Raw genomic sequence first — 23,873 nt, 5'->3', positions numbered from 1 at the left:
CTGGCCACTCCTGCCAGCGGCTGACTGGCTTCAGACCGGAGGATTTTCAGAGCCTTCCTACCCTGGCTGCTACTGCTGCGCATTAGGAGGAATATTGTGCTTCACGAGAGCCAGCAAGGAGCAACGTGCGCGCAAGAGAGCAGAGGATCTTAAGTTGTGACTGCCTTACAGCAGCAAATGCCAGGCTGTGATTTTCTTCTCGGCTTGAGCAAATACAGATGCTTTACTGCAATACTGTCCTACCTATGCAATCTTGCCTCAGGCAGAATTCGTAAAAATGCAACACTTAACTTAGAAAGGAAAAGGAAATATGTATTTCTGTTATGCTCACTCCTCATTTTAGAATGAGGAAATTTTGTTCATAAGAATTCTATTTGGCACACTTTACAACACAATTTAATAATGTTACTATAAATAATTGCTGAGTAGTGAACTGAATAGTAGCTTATATGTAATACAGAGAGCCAAAAGTGTCATAGCCAAAGAGAGTGGGTAGGAAAATGATTTTGCAGTTGTGTTCTGGTTTTCTAAGTACTTATATACCCAACATTTCATCTGTCAGGGTCAGATACTTGGATGTTGTTGCTCCAATCAGGACATTAAATGGGGAGAGCTAGTCAAGAGTATTGGTCCTCTGAATAGGTATTATATGAAGAGGGTCTCAATTAGGAAATTTATTCTTCAGCTGTTCCATTTTATATAGATTACAGAAGTTCAGAATCCAGTTTACGGTATGGTTTTCCACATCCAAATCACAGTGGACTGTACTCAACTGTATAGCATTTCAGCATTTTGTAATATTTGCTACCTTTTTCCTGGAAAAATTTTGCAATATTTATTTCAGAGAATATTGATGGTAATGCTGTAATCCTTGTAATATAAACATATACTAAAAACAGTGTGATTCAGCATATAGAGAAAAACTTGGTTATAAGAAGAGCATAATCAACTAAAATGATCAGCTTCAAGATACAAAATGAACTGGGTAGTTTTTTCTGTTTCAGGCAGTTGAATGGGACTAGGCAATAACCCGTAAGAGTGTGACTTCATGGGTGACCTCATTAGTTTCAGTGATAATGGTTTTGGCAACTCGATTTCTCATGCAGTTCGTAGATGAGGCCCATCTGTTGCACTTGAAAAGATTCAGGAATCTCAGTGACTAAAAGTCAGAACAGTTGGGGATGGAGGGAGAAGAGAGAAAGGACAAAGACAGTTCTTTGTAAATAATCTAATTTCTATTTTGTCTGCTTGTGTTGGCTGCAGTTCTACGTGTGCATTTAATGTTAGCATTTATCACCCTGCTTGTAAATTAAAAATTTTACAGGAAGCTTATTTCAGTTGTTTTAAAAATTAGTTCAGTGTTACATAAAAATTACTACAGTTCTGTATGGCTGTGTCAAAGAACAACTTGTGTCTATACAGAATGCCATTAAAGGTCAAGTTGTATATATTCACTGGGTTACTTTCATGTATCAAGCTTTTTCAGCTAGAGGCAGTCTCCCTCTGAGAAGCAGGTACGGTATACCTTGTGATTTTTAAAAATAACCTTTAGTTTTGATGAATGCATGGAAATAACACTGGAGAGAAATAGTGGTAGTATTTCTACTCTGTTGCATCACTGAGCTGTCACCATCTGTGTATATATGGAGGAATATATACAGATGATCATGAAGAAATATATTGGCATTCAATTCTTGTTCCCATATTTTGTAGCTGTACATTACAACATAGTACGGACTAACTGCTCTTTATGGCACAGGTTCTGCCATCTGCATGAAAGTTGATATCTTATTTTGTGACATAGTTGATCTCAGCTGAGCAACTTGGAGGATGAGTTATCGTGTATGAAAAATGATGGCAGAAATCCAACATGTAACGACCATCATAGCTAGTTTTGTTTTAATCCAGAGGTAAGTAGTATTGTGTTAGAACAAAATGAGCAAAGTTACTATATTATACTTAAGTCTTTAAAGCAACACTTTAGAGAAGTTGTGCAGCTAAGATTGACAGTGCTGGTGTAGGAACTGAAACTGCAATGAACATTTTTGGTAGGTGCGAATACAGATCTTAATAACAGAAGCTTTCATTAGAGAAGAGCATTTACTTAATAATGCTTTGCATTATAATGGCCTACATTCCCCAAAGATTCGGTGGTTTACTAATATCTGAGGGTTTAGGCTCAGAATGTGCTCAGCATAGCACAGAATGAGGCCAGTAATGTCCCTCTGCATTGCCGTAAATACAAACCCAGAATGCCTTTATGGAGAGGATAAATTAGTCTCAGAAATTCTTACTGCATTTAACATTTACTTACCTAAAAATAATAATTAAAAAAAAAAGTAAAAGTCTTTCAGGAAAGAAGTGACTAGATTACCCAGTTATTCTGCATTACATTTATAAGAAAAAAAACCCCGAAATGGAATAGTTTCATTATTGCTTAAATAAAGGCATTCAGAAGATGACAAAGGTTTGCTTTCAAAACACTGCACTGGCTTCACTCATTTTCATACACTTATGGCAGTTAGTTTTATGGTATGCTAACCAGCCCAGCTAATGGTTGTGCAGGTAAAATTACTCATGAGTTCAGTTATTTAAAGGGTTGCATATACTGTAGTTCAGTGTGACTCAGTGGACTTAAAAACCTTTATTTTTTCAGGTAACTGGCAGGAGCTTAATAAAACATGGGAATAAATATTTTTATACTGCTCTGAAGCATAATATAGCAGCAGCTATCTTCAGATGTCAGTTGTCATTCGATACCAAGCTATTAGTTGTACTTGTTTCACACCTGAATGGTGTAGATCCGCCTACTGTGATAATCCTACGCTTTGATCTGTACCTTCAAAAAGTGATTGTTTGTGTGACACAAGGTATTATTACTCTAGTCTTACTTTAATGAGCTGCATGTATGAAGTCTGATATTATTCCAAACTGCCACACGTGAAAGCTGAGAACTCTGAGAAAGATCGTTCACGAAGGTGCTTGAGTTCATGTGAACAAACTGGTTTGTAACCATCCTGCGTGCTATTGACAGCAAGACCTCTTTTGGCCCTCACAGGCTGATAATTGAATGTGCTTGTTGAACCCTGGAGTTCTCTTTGAGTCGTCTGCTAAGCCATAGATAAGATTAGGAAAAAGAGATGAGCGTCTGCTAAGGGGATACAAGGCTTTGTGTCTCATTTCTGCCTAGCAGAAGTCTGATACCATGTTTGCAGTTGCCGTCGTGCAGCAGGAGGACGGCGGGCTGGCTGCACCTGGAGGGAGGTGTTCTGCCCCTTCTGTAAGGTGGTATCCACTTCAAAGTGCAGTGTTAACTTCATTTTGCTCTGCTCTCACTTTGAAGGATATAGTAAATAGTTTGAAGATCTGATGAGCCAAAAAACCAGTTTCACTGTTGAACAAAGGTATAGAAGTATACTAATAGTCCTTGATAGTTTTGTATATGACAAGCGCTTCCTCTCACTCGTAAATCATGAGGTAAACTAATGGGAAATTACAGTGCTAGGGTTTACTCGTTCAGCTTGGAAAGCAGGGATGCACATATCAAATCTCACTGAGATATTTTTTTTCCTTTTTTTTTTTTTTAAATAACAACATCCACAAAATGCCAGGTTAAGTACCCTGAAGCATGGTAACAAACCAGGAGTGGAGTCTGTTCTGAGGAAGTCCTTTCTCCTCTTAACATTGAAAAACTCAAAATCATCGGTTTCCTGTGAAGTTTCAGCCTTATGACCAGAATTCTGTTTTTTAAAAGAAATTTTAAGGGAAAAACTATTTATGAATGGGTGTTGAGGGATACGTTTCTCTGAGGAGACAAAAATGAACTGGGATTTCATAACCAGCTCTGGGATGGTTTATGTTCTTTGCTGCTGCAGATTAGTTAAGAACTAACTCATCAAAAGCTGGGATATTTTGCTAGTCTTGTACTACTGAAACATGCTCAAAGGGAAGAGCCTTTTGAGATACCTTAAAGTTTTCCTTTAAGCACTTGCTAAAATTAAGGGGGGGAACAATGCTTACAAAAGCTGTTAGAGTTACATTACATACGAGTATAGCAATATACATTGTTTGAACAACTTCGACAATACATTGAGGAACAAGATGTTCAGGTGTACTGGAAGTTATACAGCGTAGGCAGTGTAGCAAAGTTAAAGTCCATGTTAATTTTAAAATTTGCTTAGATTATGCTTGATTTCTTATGTCTAATATTAATTCGGTATTCATTTTGCATTCATATGATTTAAGATAGAAATTTCAATTACTATTTTGATCAAATATATATTGCTAGGTTATATCATGCAGCAATGCTTTACAAAAATTAAATGGTCTTTTTTCCAGGAAGTTTCAGAGATTTATTTTGTTTTCAGCAGGCATAATATTTTCCTGAATCAGTGAAAGAAAATGTAGGTTGTTTTCTGGAAAATATTGTTTATAATACTTCTTAACACTTTACCTTTTATTTTGAATTTTAAGGATACTTACCAAAAAGGAAAGAATAACCACATTTGATTGTGACACTAATTATTTTCAAGGATAAATTATTCTGTTAAGCAGTGTTTACCTATACTTCATAATGTGTTCAGTATTCTGTAAGAAAACAAATATAAGCCTAGCATATTAAAAATAGGCTAAATATATCCTAATAACTGGCATTAAACTAGTTGTTTATTATTATTTGTAAAAATGAACGATTGGCTGTTGTAGCCCAGTAGTGCAAGCATCAGTAATGCAGTATAGAGATAGGGTGTCCACTTGTTGCACCAAGATATTTGTATGAGAGATTTCAATAGTGTGAATGTGTCTGTTAGTCTTTTATTATCATAGAAGGACGTTGCAGTATCATGCAGGACATTGGGTTACACATTTTTCAACAGAAGTAGACTAATTGTGGGCATTGTAGTGGTTTAAGTGGGTCACTTGTAAAATTGCATTGACTGAATTTGTTTGTTTCTTGCACTGACAAGGAGGGGTCTGAAGTACATTGATAGTTCAGAAGAGGCTAAATTCAGTAATGCACATTTAAATTGAAAAGTAAGTTTGGAGGGGGCACTTGAGTAGAAATCCTTCTTGGTTGTTGAAATCTAATTTGCTGCATAGAGTACTTTGAGTAAATTTCTAACTTGAGAGAACTAAGGAAAAATAAGCTAGTCGGCAGTTTAGCAGCTGTGGGTTTTGGGGGGGTTGGTTTGGTTTTGGTTTTGGGGGGGTGTTCTCTGCATGTGTAGTTTCTGCATAGTCTGCTGTTCATTGGAATTGTTACAAGCACCTGCATGTCCGTTCACGGGTAGCATGGGTCAGTCAAAATTGAGAACAGCTTTACAGTAATAGCTTTGTTGGTTATTCATCTTTAAATGGCAAATATTTATTTGAAATTTAGACCTTAAATTGTACTGGGGTGGTCTATACTTTCACTGAAAGTACCTCTGAGGAAACAGGAAATTTTTTGTAACATTTTTTTTAAAACTTGAAATAAAGCATTTATTTAAAATCGCATGGAGTAATCGCATTCCCTTTTCTTGCATGCCATTATGTAGAAACTGTACTATTTAATAATTAAAGCATTTCTTCTGTGGGCAACTGAGATTTTACCAATATTTTGTGTAAATGCAAATTTGTTAATGAGAAGAAAAGTAATGTTCCCATTAATAAATGGTAACATTATGAGCAGTGGATAATTTCAACGTATTTTAACAAAAGTTAAGACAAGTTTAGATTTTCATGAAGAGTTAAAATCATAAACCAGAATTAGTTAATTTAATAGAATGTGTTATGTTGGTAGGGCAGGACATTCATTTCATATAGCTGTAAAAGGCAGTGTGGAGAAGAGAGAGGATGTCAACTTGAGAGTTCATACTTGTTAAGTAACTGTTTCTTGAAAATGAGGGACGATATATGTTCTCCTTTACTTCTCTCAATAATTGTTCTCCCTTATTACAAAATACCCATGTTGTGTTCTCTTCAGTGTAAAATAATCTCATTCCCAACATTTATTTACATTTTTTCCTCATTTTCTTAAGATTTTGTTAAATATTTACCATTGTTGTTTCCTTGGAAGATAATCTATAATCTCCGTCATTTACTGTAAGTTTAATATTATTTCAATATCTTCTGCAGGAGCACCTGTCATTAAAAAAGTACATTGTGGATATTGTGATTGAGAGTTCTGTTCCTGTGGAACCATTAAAAGATGGAGAAGAGAAACAAAAAACTAAAAAGAAAGCCAAAAAGCTAAAGGCACGGATGAACTCCAGGTAGTACAAATTTCTTTTAAACTTTTTTTCTTTAAGTTTTGTTCTAAACTTTACCTTTTGTCCTTTAGTATGAGTGTGGTGGAAGGCTGAAAAAAAAATTTAAAATTATTTGCTTTGGGAGTGTCTTGAAAATAACACTGATGAGCCTAATTTATGGCCACTTTCTCTGATTGAGAAAGAAAACTGAATATCGATCTGGAGCCCTTGGTTTCACCTGTTAAGAGCTTTTCTCATAATTGGATGCCAGTGCCCTGCCAAAACTGTAGCCTCTTCTAGCATACAATAGCATGTTTAAATTTGTGTAAACCATGCCTATTTTTCTTTCTAGATATTGATTTTTAAATGAAGTATCAAAGAAAATCAATAGTAATCAACAAATAGAAGTCAGCCTGCTGTGGTGTCAAATCCCATGACTAAATTTAATCATTTTTTGTTGCCTGACACAACACAAAGAAAGTTTAAAATATCTTAAAATGGAAAGTGAGTTGTCAGACCTGCAATTAGTTATTAGTCTAAAAAGTGGCATCTGCAAATCAGTATGATATGCAGGACATCATTAGATCGTGAACTGACAGTGTCAGTCTTTATAGCTGAGTAGTCCCCAGCTGAGGTTAATACTTAACTGAATATTAGAACCTATTTTTGCATTTATCTCTGAAAATACTTCTCAGAAGGAAAGAATCATTGTTAAGTATTTTCTCTGCCTTGTTTTTAAGCAAAAAGTGTTAGAAATAAGAAAAACACCTGAATGGATTTTTAGAGCTAGAGTGAAAATGAGATGTTTTATTAACTCATAGTAGTGCTAATAATGGCACATTTGTCTTCAAAGGCAATACTTCTACAATGTGTTAGAGTTTCCGATTATTTTCCTTTGGGTGAGCAAATCCACTATCTGAATACCACATTAGAACACACTGTTAAAACTGGACAACTTATTCGGTAGCTTAAGATGCAGATTTATTCATGTTACCTGTTGATTTAATGCAGTTTTAATTATTTCTCAAGAGCTGCTTCTGTTGAATCTAGTCAAAGATTTGTCAGATGTGGGAATACAAGTTCAAATAATAATTTGCTATTGACACTGACTGCTGAAAAACTTTTTCAGAACATTTTGAATTTTTATGTGTCAGACTACTGGGTGAGTCAGCATATTTGTCAAAATAATAATTAAAACAGTTACAAAGGGGCATCATTTTTCAAAGGCGATATACTATCGAAAATACAGTGAGTTTCAAAATTTAAGAGGAATTGTATTGGTGAGACATTAAATTAATGTTCATTAAGCCTGTATTTAGTTTTAAAGGGTGACTAAGCATTTCAATGGGATCACTGTCCTTGAAGATAACAGAGTTAAATTGAAGATTTCACCATGAGTTTTCTAGTGTTAATACAAAAGACTTACTAATAAAAATGTCCAGTAGCAGTATGAAGCAAAGATTGTTCCATAGAATTTCAAACAAAAAATTGATGGTGGGGGGAAAATCCATTTGGGAAATTAATTTTAGCCATGCAAGTCTTGCCAGTCTCCTACAGTTACTATAATTGACACTTGAGTAATATTAATAGCCATAGTAGTGACAAATACTGCCTGGATGTTCCTGCATGTCAGGTTAATACTGGTGAGGAGTGGAAGTTTTCCATGTTCAGAAAATGAATGAGGATTATTATTTATGTGGCTGAGGCGATTAAAAACAATAACCTCAGAGTCACAATATGAAATAATAAATTAGATATTTTCGGTAATATTTACTATGTTTCTGCCCATCAGTCTGGACAGTACTACCACCAGATGACTGGGAGTTTACTGCTCAAAATCAACTCAACATTTAGGTGGAATAAATGGTTAAAGTACTTTAATTTATTGCGGATGATTTGAAGGTGAAGAGTATTTGATGTTGGTAATTCACATTGTTTTGCAGGTCGTAGCAGATTACCTACAAACCACGTATTAGTATGTGTTTGCAACTGTTCCTCTTTTCTAGAAAAAGAAACAGTTATAACAAACCCCTTTAAACCTCAAGACTCGACATTATATGTTCATTTCAGTTTCTAGGAAGCTGTGATATTTTAAACTTGAAAAAAAATAAGTAACTTTATGCACATAGGTTCCTGTTGCTCTCCTGAGTTTCAGGATCTTAAATCACTAGTACAATATCAAAGCAATGAAGGGCAGAGGTGAACGAGGGGACAAATTGTGATCAATGTATTATTAGATATGTTGAGAAGTTTTGTTAGTCTTATTAATTATATTTATAACCCTAAGTCATTAAACTGGTGCTACAGTAACAACTGATATATAGCTAAGTAAATTATCTCATCTTAATGCGTATGTGCTGCTAGCAGAAGAATACTTTGGTACCTGCATGGCAAAAGGAGGCTTGATGAAAGCTAACCTCGAGCAGTAGAGGTGGAGATGCCATCTAGGAGGTATATACAGTTGACATACGCTTTGCAATGGCTTTAAAGCACTCCAGTCATGTTCATTTAGTAACAGATATTTTAGGTGATTATTCATGTTTGACTGACTTGTCTGTACAAAACTTAAAGCTGAAATGTGTTGTTTCTGGCTAAGAGGCAGGAAAGAAGGCAAAAGGTTAATAAAGGAATCTCACCTTCACGTTTAATACTAAATTCAGTTGTGATTAATAGCTTTATTAACGATCCACAAATCAGAGCTAGTGGTAATGTAACAATATTTGCATGTAGCGTAACTTGTATAGGTTAAGCAAGCCAAGGGAAAATATGAGTAGTTTTGGAAAACTTGATCCACTTGGGTGAACAGAAAATACAAAGCAATGTTTAGTATATGTATCTGAGAGAAATAATAGGAATTAAGTCTTTACTAAATTATTGTTTTTACAGTGCAGCAATGAAACACATTTCCCATGGGAAGCCATTGTCAAAATCTTAGATTTGAAAAAAACAACTGGACATTTGTAAAGTTGGCAAGAATATCAGCTGACAGCAATTCATATTCAGACTACCTTGAAAATGAATAGCAAACACCATCTTTATAGGTGAAAGCTGCCAAGGCAGATTTTTTTTTTCTGCTTCTGTCTGAGGGGCTTTTGGCACTTTCCTCTCTCACTTATGGGTGCTCTTGGTATAGACAGACAGATCACATACCTAATCACAGATTAAGCCCAGCAGGCCAGTTAAGCTTCCTTCAGGTGTGTGTACAGATTTTTTTAAAAGAATTTTCCGAGCCATGAATGACGTTGCCCCTTGTTCATCTGAGAACACAGCCTCAACAGGCATGAACAGCAGATCTCCCTAAAGTCCCTAGAGATCTCTGTGGCATCTGGGAAGTCTTAGTTTCAGAATAATATAATTGAAAGAAAAATTTTAATGGGTCAAATGTTTTTAACAGCTAAATGCTTTTACTGCCTGCTGGATGTTTGTTCATCATAGGGCTCTGCCTCAGAGTTGAATTTTTCTGCATCACTGTAGTGTCTAGATTAGTTTTACTTTGTGGGTGTATGTTGTTTAAAAAAGCTTAGAGGATTACCACTGCGAGTCCTGGTTTGGTTGATGAGCTGGTCATGATTTTCACCTGTTGGCACAGGCTGGCTGGAGTCAAAACAAGCAGTGGAAAAAAGTCTTGTCTCCCTCTTCCTATGTTTTGGCCTATGGCCAGTGTAAATAATACTTTTAAGGGACTAAAGAGGTTTGTGTTTCTGTTTCCAGCAGTAAAACAGTCATTCGTGGAGATATTTACTTCTATGCTATAAGCCTAACAAGGTTCATTATGTTATAATACAGTCATTAGTTACATAAAAAATATTCCTGTACCTGTAAATATAACAAATTATTTATATGGTAATTATAATCTCTGTAATGTAATGATCTTCTGACCTACACTATGTGTCTAAATTACTAATATTTTTCATCAGATGAATGTGATAATTTTATAATAAGCAGTAGATTACTACAGTTGTTGTATATATCACTTGTACCAGCTTCTACCATTTGGAGAGTCAATTTAAATACACCATTTGTGTACTGATGTTATTCAAGAGTAGTAATATTAATTATAAATTGTTAACGGTCAATAGTTAAGCACCAGTATGGATTCTGACAGGGCAGAATTGACAGAAATGCCATGCGTTACTATGAAATAGAAAAAAAACCCCAAAGGTTAGAATTATCTTGCTGCTATTACATACTGTACACTTCAGACAATAGTCAATAATAATGAATATTTTCTCCTTCAGGGCAAAGGAATATGAGAGTTTGATGGAAGCAAAAAATGCTGTCTCTGATTCCCCATTTAAAGCCAAGTAAGCATTTATATATTTGACATACACTTTTTTTTTCCCTGTCTGTAGCAGAAGAGCTTCTGAAATTTCCCGTGGAGCAGGTGTGGTAAGGTTCCCACTCAATATGGGGCATATTGCCATCTTGAATTACAGATCAGTTTCTAATACAAAAGGTCATACCTTACAAATGCAATTTTTCCTGAAGGCACTGCATATCTTAAACCATGTAAGATGCAATAGTGAAGAGAACATACGCTCATCCTTTTCTTACCTGGAAGCAAAGAAGTTCCAGCTTTATAATTCAAGACTGATGGTGAAATTTCAGCACTGAAATTCTGGGACTGAAAATCTTATGTTTGGCCCCCATTTGGTCAGAAACAAAGGTTCATATAGTGAAAGCACAAATAATTTAATGCCCAGATGTCTTAATTTGGTATTGAGCTTTTTAAAGAGTAGACTTTTATTGTCTAGGATAAGGCCCAGAGGAAAACAGTTGGATGTCAAGAATAAAACAGGACCTATTATCACTGACAAATTCTTCCTTCTTAGTTTGAAATTGAAAATTTCTCAGCTTTTGCCTTCTAATTCCATTGAAACTGGTTTGCAAAAGATGCAGATTATTTGGATTTTCAAAAAGCTTTTGATAAGGTATATCACCAAAAAATTTAAAAGAAACTATAGCTGCAGTGTAGGGGGAAATCAGTTAAAAAATTTAAAAGAAGTGGAGTATATGAACAGCCCTTGCAGAATAGGGAGGCTACTGGTAGAGTTCTGCCGTCTTATGATGTTCAACATACTTACAAGTGACTTGGGAAAAGAGGGCAAGTAGTGAGATGACACAGTTTGATGATGATGATGCAAAGATACTGAGGATAGTAGGGACAAGAGCTGATATTGAATGATAATTTTGAAGAGAGTGAGTGACTCTGCGGTAAAATGGCAGGCAGGTGAAATCCAGTGTACATTACATGCCACACAGTGGAGGGGGAAGTCAGAAATCAGTTACATCTTCACATATGAAGTGTGGGTTTTGAACTTACAGAAGTGATACGTGGTTCCAAGAAAATATCAGCTTGGTACTCCTAGGAGTTAAAGGAAATACTTTGTTACAGTTATTTAGAAAGGAGCAAAACCAGAACAAAGTATTTAATTACCTACAAACGCCTGAGTAATCTACATCATTTGGATATTATGTACAGTTCTGGTTCTTCGTCTCAAAAGATATGCTGGAGTTGTTAAAGCTTCAGAGAAGGCAGGAAAGGAAATCAGTAATAATTTCTGGTATAATTTATGTATTAGGGATTAAGTAAACTAGTACTCATTCTGGAGAAAAATGTGATAATGGGAAGAAGTTCTAATGGGAATATGTTACAGAGATCTGCAAGGTCATAAATATCATGGAAAAGACGGATGTTGATAGATTGCTCTCCGTCCTGGTACCAGAATGAGGGAGCACAGGATGAAGAACCAGGTTTGAAAGAAACCAAGGAAAATGGTTCTTCATGCATTGTGCAGTTAGATGCATGGGACTCATCAAATCACACAGATGCTAACAGTTTACCTGCCTTACTGCAGTTCTAGGAAACTGTATCCAGCCCAAGAGATTCCTAAGCTGAAAATGGAGAAAGAAACCGATTAGTAAAGAGGATTATGCATGTTTGCTCTGTTCTTAATTTTCCCAAGACATCCATTTACAGTTTGCTGTTAAACAGGATAGTGGGCAGATGGTATGTCTGTCTTACACTTGGACTCATGAAGTCTGTAGCAGGTCAGTCAAGAGGCTGTGGTGTCTCAACAGATGGATTCAAAAACCTTCGTCCTGAAATTAAGATGGCTTTCCAGCTTGGGGATATTTGTCTTCAGACTGGGGTAATAAGATCCTGTATTTTTTGTGGTTGCTTTCATCACTCATAAATTGCTGATATACTTGATGGTAGCATTTCTTAGAAGTTACTGTTGGCTAAGATGTTCAGATCCTTGCTGTTAGGCTTCCCTGGTTGTATATACAGCTAGCCTGTGTGCAGTATCTTTTACATAGTCTTTCAATAGTTTGAAAACCTGCTGCTGAATCTTAGTATATATTTTCAAATCAGAAAAATCCATTGCTGTGGTTTGACATAAGAAAATGAAACATCTCCACCAGATGGCATACCTGCATAAACACAATGAGGAAGAAGGTTCTGTTGTTGGCTTTGTTTCTTAATCAGCACTTCAATTTTCAAAATGATTTTCATGGCAGATTAAGACTTCAAGATTTGTAGCTTCTGTGTTTTGCTTTTCTTTGCTACCAGAAGATAAAAAATTAGGGTCTAGTTGTCAAAAAGTAGAAATGTATGTGTTTGAGTGACTCTGAAAATATTGATAAGCTGTAGTCCTTCGACTTCAGTTTCTATCTGACTTCTGATTATCAGTGATGTAATGTAGTCAGCTGTGTCTCAATTGTAGTGTAACAGAAACTCATATTTTTAAAATATTTAAGTTGTTTTTTTTTTTTTTTTTTTAAATCTCTTGACTGATCCTGAATTTACAGTTTTCATTTCTCTTCGCTTAATTAAATGCTAGTATGCTTTCGGCAGAATCTTCTGTTCCATCTGCCTTCCTATTTTCCTCCTTCGTTGCCTCCATTAGGGCTTACACTTTTAAATGTGAACTAGCGTGATGGACACTGTATAACTCACTCCCATTACAGATCTTCTGAGAGATTTCTATTGCAGTCTGCATGTAAAAACCCTAGTGATCTAGCAGATGCTTGCATCTAAATTTTTAAAATATAGTTTCAGATATCATAGTTGCTGTTATTTCCAAAATTACACAGCTTTTTACATAAAATGAGGGCTCAAATGTTTGCGAGCTTCTTTGAAATCAAGGGGGTAACAGTGGGAGCTTAAGTCTGAACCATCTTTTTAAGACGAAAGAGAGAACTGTCTATGAGTCTGTCGGAAGCCCATTTTGTTTCTATTAAAATTTATTTACTTGACACAATACATAATACAAAATTGAAGAAGGATAGGGAAGGGTAATTTTATCTTTTTCAGTGTAAGGGAAAGGATGAGAGGGCAAGAAATTTCATGAGGCTAGAGTTTTAGCCCAGACCGTGACTGTTTACATGGAGAAACATTCGCAGTACATGAAAAAAAAATAGGAAACCCCCTGTTTTAACAGAATTAAGCACAGGATCCTGCTTAACCAAGAACAGTAGGAAAAAGAATCAGCTGAAAGAAGCAAACAGTAATAGATCTCCACTGAAACATTATTATATTGAGAAACTATGAAAATAGTTAAGACTATTGCCTTCTTAGCCAGAACATGGTGTACTGTACTGTGAGCTAATATTAACTGCTACTGTACCTGGCTGAGAGAGAGCAAACTCTTGCCAATAGTAGGAGTCTTAACAGCTCTCAGGAGATCTGTAAAGTTATTGAGAAAAGTCATATCACAGAACAAAAGGGGGTAAAAACTGAGAGTGCTAAATGTGTTCTTTGTGTCAAAACAAATGCCAATACTTTTTGTTTATCCTGAAGGAAGGTTTGAGGTATTCAAATTGGAATGGAAGTACACTAATGAACAGAAAATACTGTTGAACTCAGTGAGCTGTGGAATTTAAAAATGAAAAAGTGTTTCCTTTCAAATTCCATTTAAAATGTGACACAATTGGTAGGCATATTTGCTTAACAGAAGTAAATGCATTTTAGAATGAAATCATTAAATATAACTTTCTTTTATGCTTCCTTGCTTATGCCACATTGCCTTACTCACTCCTCTCCCCCCAAATTGATTGTGTCTTTGCAAACAACTAAAACCATTTATGGAATGCAATTTCTTATCTGATTTTAGTTCTTAGTCATGTTGTCAGTTGTTACAGAAGAAAGACAGGACCCAGAATTAGTCTTTGGCAAGTAAAAAGCCTTTTTAGATCACCTTTAAGATTAAGGCACTTTAATATTATGAGACCACTGATTTCCTGCTGCAGCTGATAGATTGTTTCAGTAGTTCTTATTAGTTTAAGGTTTGCAGATTTATAAAACCTTTTGCACTAAGAAAGCACTGATCCAAGTGCTTTCTAAGCTTTACATTGGTAATACGCTAATATCAATAAGCAGAGAGAGTTTATCCTGCTTTGATAGACACGGTATGTATTCCTTTTTTGGTTTCAGAGTACTGAATCTGATTCCTGAGTGGGATCATGAATGGTTCTAAGTAGTTCTTTTTTAGAAACAAGAGTTTTGGAAAATGTCTGGAACAGATTTTTTTTCTTTTTAGTATCTATTAAAAAAATTGTGTCCCTTAATGGAGGGGGGATAATTCCAAATACTGCCTTATTTGGTAGGAGTTTTGCTCTCTGAACTATTTTGTGTGACGAGAGGGACTTTCAAGGGAAAGGACTATGGACATGCTCACCTGGGAGCCAGCCAGTCTGTTGCTCCTGGCCTCTCTCCACTGTGCATTAACTGGCTGGTCACTGGTGGCACTTAGGTAATCTTATAAACACTGGTGGACCTCTTGATGGATTTGTAGTATTAGTTCGTGTTCTCTGGGAACTGATCTGAATGTAATTATTTAGTGTCCAGTCTGTTAAGTTAGCCTGTCAAAAGGTCTGTTGATGATGTCTCTTTCTGCTTGCAGCATTCTCAGGTGTCCATCAGAGCACATTTTCAAAAGGGAAGGAAAATGTTTTCACAAAGTTAGTGTTATTTACATTTATTTAGTATCTTCTAATCCAAAGGATATATATTTCAGTGTGAAAGCAATCTGCAGGTAGCAAAGTGCAATTAGCATCCTTTAATACAAGCAGGGAAACTAAGGTAATGGAAGATTGCCATATGCATATGAGTTAGCAGAATTGCAGGAACAAAAAATTAACGCCCTAGTCTAATACTTTATCCAGTCTCTCTTCATGTAAGAAGGAATTGGGGATTTTTATGTTGGGGTTTTTTTTCCTTACTGTTTTTTTTTAAACTCTGTAAAGGGACACTTCAGAGAATGGAAATGGGAACCGCTGTTAAGCTGAACAAGAACTACAGCACAAAAAGAGGAGAATTAGGAAATGAAAAATTATTTCCCATCTTTTCTCCTGCAGACTCTTACAGGAATGTAATGTAAAGTTTGTTCTTGCGGAGGCCCAAAGCTAAATGCCTTTAACAATGCAGTTCTTCCTTATTTTCATTATGGTATATCATTGTATTCACAAGATAAACTTACCATGTAGTTTTTCTTCATGTAATAGGTTAGGGTCCGGTTAGGCCAGTTATATTATACCAAAATGCTGATTACTGAGGGGAAAAAAACAACCAACCAACCAACAACAACAACAAAAAAAAAACCAAGCAAAACCAAAACCAAACCAACAAACAAACAACCAAAAAAAAAACCAAACAAAAACAAACAACAACAAAAAACCCACAACCAGAACAAAACGAACAGATAATCTCTGAAGCTGGAAGTATTTATGCAAAATTCAGTTTTCTAGCAGCTGTGTATAGAAAAGGAAGGTATAAATAAAATAAAATTAAACTTAAAAAAGATAAATACCTGCTTTATGATTGGGTGGATGGTAGATTTCATCTTCAGAGAATTGCTAGAGCATTCTTATATGAATTCAAATAAATTCAGAAAGTAATCTTGATAGGAATTTTTCATGATTTTTCAGATAGCTTCCATTTCAAAAACTAAAGGAGGTGTGTGAAGCTGCAGATTTAGATGTTTAATGTCTAGCAGTGTTTGGGACCACGTCAAGATGTAGAATGGTGTTTTCCGTTGCGTACCTAGAGCCACCAGGCTATGCCACACGTCCCACCATGTATATTAATTTTATGGCAGGGGGTCAAACGGCAGGCTAGCGCAGGGGCTGTGCGTTGCTTTAAGAGGATACAGCAGAACTCCACTTCAGGCTGGGCAGGAACTGCCCCAGACTTCCTCAGTTCTCTCCAGGCACAGGCTGCGTCGGGAAGAATTGGGGCTGTGTGTCCGGCTGGCATCTGGCCGCCCTCGGCAGGAACGTACAGGAGGAGCAACCGCTCCTTCCGTACAGGAACTGCACAGAATCCAGTGCTCCTGCCCAGTCATACGAATCCTTCCTTGCATACATTCAGTGTACAGCCAAGAAATCATGGATTTAAATGTGGAAGTGCTGAAATACATTGATGTTGCTGTTTGAAGCCTTTTTTTCTAAGGGTGAAATGTGGCCTATAAATATTAACAGATCTTTTTCCTTTGGCCTACAAAGATATGTTAAACCCAGTAAAAATATTTAGCCCACACTAAAAAGAAACCCTTAATTCATACAATACTTTGTTTTAATTTTGTTTATATATTTGCTATATAAACCTTTAATATGAATATCCTTCATTTTCCCATTTTCAGTGCAAAAAGGTCAGATAATGTATTTGTATTTGCTGAACATACTGTTTATGAAAGTTTACGTTATGGTAATGTTCCAAGACCAATCAGTGCCTTATGTCCTTTCTGATATTTCTTCTGCATTATGAATTATCTGTTTGTGGGCAATACTAAAATCTTAATTAGTGAGATGTAAATAACTTTAGATAAAAAGGCATTAACTTTAACTTTCCCTTTTATTTAGCCCAGTAAATTTCCAGTTATTTATCATTCCCCATATGGCATAGTAAGCATTGGAGGAATGCAAATTGGGGGACAGAAGGAAGATTAAATAATTGTCTTGAAATGTTTTGATTTGGACTCAACAGTATTTCCATGTAATCTTTGATCAGGTGTTGATACCATGCTCTATTAATCTACAGTGCATACAGAGTGGACGACGAGTCCAATATGTCCAAAGAGTTCTCTCTTTCCATATCCATTCATAGCAATGATAAATTCTATATCCAAGCACAAGTCATCTTGCATACATTTCTAGTCCTTTGAAACAGTCCTGTAATTATTCTTATTTCTTTGACACAGCCAAGAAGTCAGTATAAAGGATATTAAATGAAAATAAATTCTCCAAGGTTCAGTCAGTGAGAGGAAGGAGTTTTTATTTCCTTTTTCTTCCCCATGTGATCACATAGCATAGGTTACCTGGTTTTGGCAGAAGACCAAGATACAGTAGGATATGAGGATGTAAGAAGTAATTCTTTAATGTGGCAGAACCAAAAATGTATTCTTCATGTTTCTCATTGTATGATGCTGAACACAAACTTAGAAAATTTTAATTTTGGTAAAAGTGTCCAGAAAGACTTTTAGAAGAAATGGAAAGCTGGATGCTTTTCCTTGAGAGTTAACGTGTTATAGAGCATTCTGTTAACTGAGGACAGAAACTGAACATGATGTTTAACTTATGTAGCGTCTTTATAGACCGAAGAGGAAAAAAAAATTAATTTGTCAACAGAAGTAACAATGTAATATGATTATCTTCTATTTGAGTCCTTGTGAGCAGTGTTTTGATAAACCTTACACATTTTGTATGCTGATGCCTGATGTAGATTAGAAAAGTCCCTTTCTTTAACCTCTGTGGTTAATCCTGGTTGAATTCCATTCCTCTGATGTTAAATGAAGCAAATGGAAACCCGTTTTGCTGTCTTCTATCAGATGAAGTTACAATATAGTGTGGTGGCTTTTTTCAGTGCATTACGTATGCTTTAATCATGGAATCTGGGTAGATATTTCAAAGAAAAAAAGTCTTTTTTGCTTATTGTGATAGAATATTGCCAAGGCAATAGCCATTCTAAATCACATTCTAAGAGAATACCTGAAATACTTTGCTTCTAGATCATCTTTCTGGACTGAAGCAATTCAATTTTTCACTGGTGCTTCAATCCAGTCCTTAAGGTCAGCAGAGTTAGTGGTCATCTGATTTACTGTCAAAGTCCTGCAGTTACTTGTGTTTTGGCTTTTAATTTTCTTTCCCATTTTAGCTCATGGCTGAGTTATACAGAGGTTTCCTCCAACCTCATTTTCCACAGAGGAAATAGCAGTGCAGAAAATCTCATCAGGGTGTAATCTCCCTTTATTTTTCTTGTCATAGAAAAATCCTGTCTGGATTAGTGGATTCAGTTGACCAGATGAGAAGTCCAAGATGCAAAATTCTGCAAATCGTTTTCATTTGTGCTTTAAAAACATATATGTATTTTCAAAGTCTCTTGAAAGCTTTTAACAAAGCTCTTAATTTTTTCAAAGAAAAGATGCAAAGTACTTGTTTCCTGGAAACTCTCTATTCTTGCCCCAAATGAATATTCTGATTTTTTGTTTGGGGGTGGATACATGTGACTATTGTGGTACATTACATTCCCCAACCACTCCATTTCCTTTCTTGGTGCCTCTCGGAGACTAATTAATGTAATTTTCTCTTTGCCATTACGCTGTGGTCACTTTGTGAATGCTTTCTGGTCCTTTTACACTGATGATCTCCCATTTCATGATAACCATTGATACCCTTCCCCTCTCTTTTCCTTCTTATAGAGCTATGTTTGCTTCTAGTCACAACAGTATTTCTCCCACTCATCCTGCTCAATTACTGGATTCATCCTACTTTCAGTACAAATTGCTCAATAGATCAAACCAAAGGTCCACCAAGTGCTGAGCCTGTCATTAAGGGCAGCCAGTAGCAGGTATTAAGGCAGTGATTGACAACTACATGGCAAGTACTGAATGATACTTCCTCCCTACCTCTCTCAGCCTCCAGTTAAGGGACTCTGGTTTGTATCATCTGCCTTAATGTGCCTACAGATGTAGAAGTCTACGTGTGAGCTAGTTCCTGGCTTCACATTTGAGGCAAAGAAGGATAAACTATGAGTGTGTTTTGACTGCTTTATTTTAGACCTTAGGATGAGATGAATGGTGCCTTGGAACTTCATATTTCTCCTCACTGCCTAGCAGGAGAGCATAGCTAAATAGCGCAGATGTAGATGTGTAAAATGGAAATTAATCCTAACCCACATGTGTCTACATCTCTCCCACCTCTGCATTTTGGTTTCATTACTGACCCTCATTAATAAAATGCCCTTTTGGAGGGAGTCTGCAAAGTCACTACTTTTCACTTATTCAAATAACCCTAAAGAGCCATTTCTTTTATGATGTCTATAAGAAGTAATCCAAGCAATCTGCTGTTCTATTTCCCTTACTCATCTCAAGAGCAAACTACTTAGCTAAGTGGGTGGAAAGGATTGAATGATGGAAGAAAACTAGGATGAAACCATGTTGCAAATGAAGCCAGCAAAAGCTAGCAGGGTAAACTGTGGGGGGAGAACAGGGAAATTAACTCTATTCAACAACAGAAACAAACATGTAGCTAATAAGGAAGTACCTGTATGGCTGTACAGTTCACACTGTTTTTATGCCATGTCCCTGAAAAAGTAGATAGTGAAATGCCATAGACACTCTAAGCTGACACTATCTCCTTACTGTATTGTGTATTTTACATGCTGTTACGTATAGATGATAATAACAGTTTTATACAGATTTTTATGATTGCTTTACTGAAATTCAGCTAATGGATGTTAATTACAAAGGTGAATGTTTACATGATCCGTAGAGTTTTTGCTTTAATTGTTCTTTGTTTTCTGTTTAATGTTGAAGGTTACAGCGATTAGCAAAAGACCTTTTAAAGCACCTCCAAATGCAGGATAGCTGTTCATTGGGGAACAACAAGGTTTCTGCTCTGGACAGGACTTTAGGAGAGATCTCTCGTATTCTGGAAAAAGAGGTATTGTGACTGTTGATTAACCTATAAACTGTATTGCCCTCAAATGTCATCAATTTGGATTTGGGAATGTTTTAAACATGTGTTGATAAATACACAACCTCTGTGTAACAAGCAGTGTCTGCTCTTACACTTTTCTGTGATGGTTGCAGCAGTGGATGCTTTTATAAAGACATCTAATTTTATGTTTGTAGTTTTGCAGAAGTGCTGAAAACACGCTTGACTGATGCTAGATCATCTGGATAACAAGTTGTACTGCCAGTGTATTTTCGTTAGGATTGTTTTTAACCTGGGCCATTTCGGTCATCTCTCTTATAATGCATACCAACAAACAGCTTTTACAGTAAGGGGCCAAAACAATTAGGAGAGAACAGATGAAAGAATTGAAGCCAACTTTGCTGTCACAGTCGCCATATTGTGGTATTATGGCTGAGTTTTCAGGGAGCACAAGTCTGTTGAGTTTTCCCAGAGTACAACAAAGCCTGTAGGTCTTTGGAGGATGACGGTATGATGTGCATATAGATGGGATATTTCTGTGTTTTGAATATTTTCAAAGTGCTATGTTTGTAGAGCATGTTTTGGTTTATGGTAAACATTGGATATTTTTAATTGATAGCATAGCATTTGCATCTTTTTTACTGTTTCATGTCAGTCCGCTGCTGCAGTGCTTCGTGTCTTGTAATGCGCTTTTTTCCTCCATTAGGACCATGATATTTGAGTTTTCAGCTGGAACACTGTGTTCTGTTTTCTCTTTAACCATTAGAAAATACTTATCTTTTGAATCTATAATCAAGAAATCATGAAAATTAGTTCTGAGAGAAACCAAATTAATGAAATCTGAGGAGAGGGTTGCGTCATTGTGGTTCAGAGTTGGTTGTGAAGATGAGAGCTCTGCTTGATGCTTTTCACAGCTTAGTCAATGTAGAATACAATTGCTTTTAAATACTGAATGCTGCCAGGGATGCATAGGGTTCTGGCGTGTATTCTGTTACTTGGAACTGCTGATAAAGTGTAGAAGTGTTTTTGAAAGAGTTGTGACATTTTCAGATTTTGCAGTGTTTGCCTTAATTATTGAAAAATTTATTTTTTATTTATTTCAAAATACAGAGATCAGGTTGTTGCATGAAGACTATAAAAAGATATATCTATTTTTAAAGTCATCTAAATAATTATTGGAAACTGCTTTTGGAAACTGATGTTGTATCCAGCCTCTCATCAGTAGATGTTTTTCTGAGATTATTTTAAATGAGACATGGTTTGCAGCTAAATGTTAATAGTTAATTGTCCACTACATTTTACTGCTTTTTGAGTCTGTGGTGGGGACTAAAACGATAAATGTGATAGTATTAATAGACAAGCATTATTTTATTGTTGATTTGGGTTTTTACCCCCAAAATATTACCACTGGAGAAGTATTATTATATCCAAGTGTCCTAATCAATAAGGTCAAGAAAGATTGATTTCAATAGCTGTCGCTGTGTTTACGGCACAGATCATACATAGTCATTTATAGAAGTGGATAGTAATTCTCTTGTTAACTTGGGAGTCAAGAAATCAGCAGACACATCTTACATGTCAATGGGCGGTGAAAAGAATCTTGATGGTGTCAGTCATCGACTGAGAGGAGGAGACTGACACTGTTAATTGAATTTCCCTAGAGAGCATAAAAATATACCATAATGTGGGGGGAGGAATGAGGGAGTGGGAACCACACAAGCTGTCAGTGTGTGTGAGCTGATAACATTGATTTACCCTTGCTAATGGCCTGGGTTGAATAAAGAATTGCCCTGAGGGAGGACAGAGTTCACTACAATAGATCCTTGCCACTTACTAGAAATTCTTCAGGCTCAGTAGTAGTCATGCAAAAATATTATAAAATAAAATTGATCCAAAAAAGCTCTTTCCAGTCATACTGTGAAACACTGAATTTTTTTTGTTAATAGTTTACACTGACTGGAAAATGTATTTACATAGCCTTACCAGGGAAATAAAGGTTTGTTGAGCGAACCATGAAATAAAATGCTGAGCTGCTGCTGGTAACAGTAAATAAATAAACAAACCTATTACATTTCTCAAAAGAAGGAAGGGTTATTCAGCTCATTTGAAATTCCATGACTGTGCTAAAACAACATTAAAGAGTAGGAGTGTATTATTTATGCAAACTCGAATCACAAAAAAGCCACATACCAAAGATTGGCAGTCCTGTCTCACTGGGTTTTGCCTTCAGGTAGAATCGAATCAGACAATTCTTTTTGGACTTAAGTCTTCAGCTGCTGGTTTTCATAGTAATGAATGACGCTTTTTCTCACTTCTGAACTTCTTTTATAATGTTTGAACATTCTAGGATGAGGCATGCCTGCATGGTTATTGTGGTCCCACTTGCTTTTGTTTCGCATGCCTTCCTGGTCTGCTGGACATAAGCAGATTTTGCACATGGGGCCAAGTGATTTCACCAGTATAGCAAGAAGAGTTTGGTTAACGTAAACTAAAAAGTTTTTATATTGACGTATCTTATAGGTACTCAAATTTGAGAAATCTGTTTCTCAGGCAAAGATACATCTTAACCACTGTATTTTTTTTTGAAGTCCTATCTGTTGCAGCGCCTTACCTGCTTCTCGTTAACACGGATTTCGTAGGCTGCTGCCAGTTCCCCATGCAATGCAGCAAAGACTACCACTTTCACTTTGAATCCAATGCATGATTTGAGTGCTAATAAATGAAAGAGGAGTTGCTTTGCTTTGCTGCAAGTGGTTGCTAGATCTCCAGACACTTCTTGATATGTTGACATTGGCTTACTTATATGAAGCTCCACAATCACTAGAAGTGTTGCACCCTGTGCCAGAAAAGTATTTGTAAGTAAGCAAGCTGAAGTGCAGGTTTTGAGGGTCTGACATGGAGTATGGCCACTAGTTGTATACAACCCGTGGTTCACATGCATTTTAATTAAACAAACGTAAAAGGTACTATGAAGTCATAAACCACAGTGTTGTTCCAGTTTTAAATAGATTTGTACCCCTCAGGTCATGTGTCCTTGCTTCTGCTAGTAACATCAAGCAGGAGGCACAAATTCCGATGATGTTGTATACTCCTGTTTTATGCTGTCCCCAATATGTATCTACAACCTGTACTGCTGAGGTGTGGGTTTGGTTGTGCTCTAGTTTACTGGAAGGCTGTCCTTGGCTTTTGTGCATAGTCTCTTATCCTTTCTGGCAGAAATCCTGGAAGGAAGTTGAATTTGCTTTCGCCTCTACTTTGTTTGAAAGTATATTAAAAAAACAAACACACACACAGAGGCACAACAGCAAAATGCATGCAAATGTTACCAGAAGGCCCTGGCCTGGTCTCGGCAGATTGTCATATGGGACTCTTCAAGCTCTTAACAAGATCTGATAACACTCAGTTTAAGATCTCCCATGAATGGGCCTTTGATGCTCAAAGAAAAACTCATGTACCCTCTTAAAGAAGGCAGAGCTGATGTTTGAAACTGCAGAGTTAAAGCAGTTTTTCTGCCATGTTTTTTTTTTATTTTATACATGTTCATTCTTCGGGCTAATTTTACACATCCATTACTGAGGGCAACAGTGTGTTTCAGATGTGCAAGGAATCCCGGATTAACTGCTCAAGTTTGACTTGAGCACTCATACAGAAATGTCCAGTAATAGGGAACTTTCAGAAAGAATGGAAAGCTGTGTATTCTATTAGTGTGAC

The 23,873-nt window shown here is 36.3% G+C and overlaps 1 protein-coding gene across 2 annotated transcripts in view; it reads left to right on the top strand.

Moving 5' to 3' along the window:
• The window catches only part of SCAPER (S-phase cyclin A associated protein in the ER), a 168,275-nt gene that overhangs the window by 72,472 nt on the left and 71,930 nt on the right, over positions 1–23,873 (top strand). For both annotated transcript variants that reach the window (XM_042803896.1, XM_032990469.2), the window contains exons 21-23: positions 6,115–6,251; positions 10,466–10,531; positions 20,042–20,168. In XM_042803896.1, the coding sequence (XP_042659830.1) occupies positions 6,115–6,251; positions 10,466–10,531; positions 20,042–20,168 (330 nt within the window). The remainder of the gene's footprint in view (positions 1–6,114; positions 6,252–10,465; positions 10,532–20,041; positions 20,169–23,873) is intronic.

This window comes from Tyto alba, unplaced genomic scaffold (genome assembly GCF_018691265.1).
Source record: "Tyto alba isolate M040663 unplaced genomic scaffold, T.alba_DEE_v4.0 Super-Scaffold_41, whole genome shotgun sequence".
In the NCBI taxonomy this organism is placed as follows: domain Eukaryota; kingdom Metazoa; phylum Chordata; class Aves; order Strigiformes; family Tytonidae; genus Tyto; species Tyto alba.
Note: the sequence above shows the minus strand (reverse complement) of the source record. Positions and strands in the feature narration are given on the sequence as shown.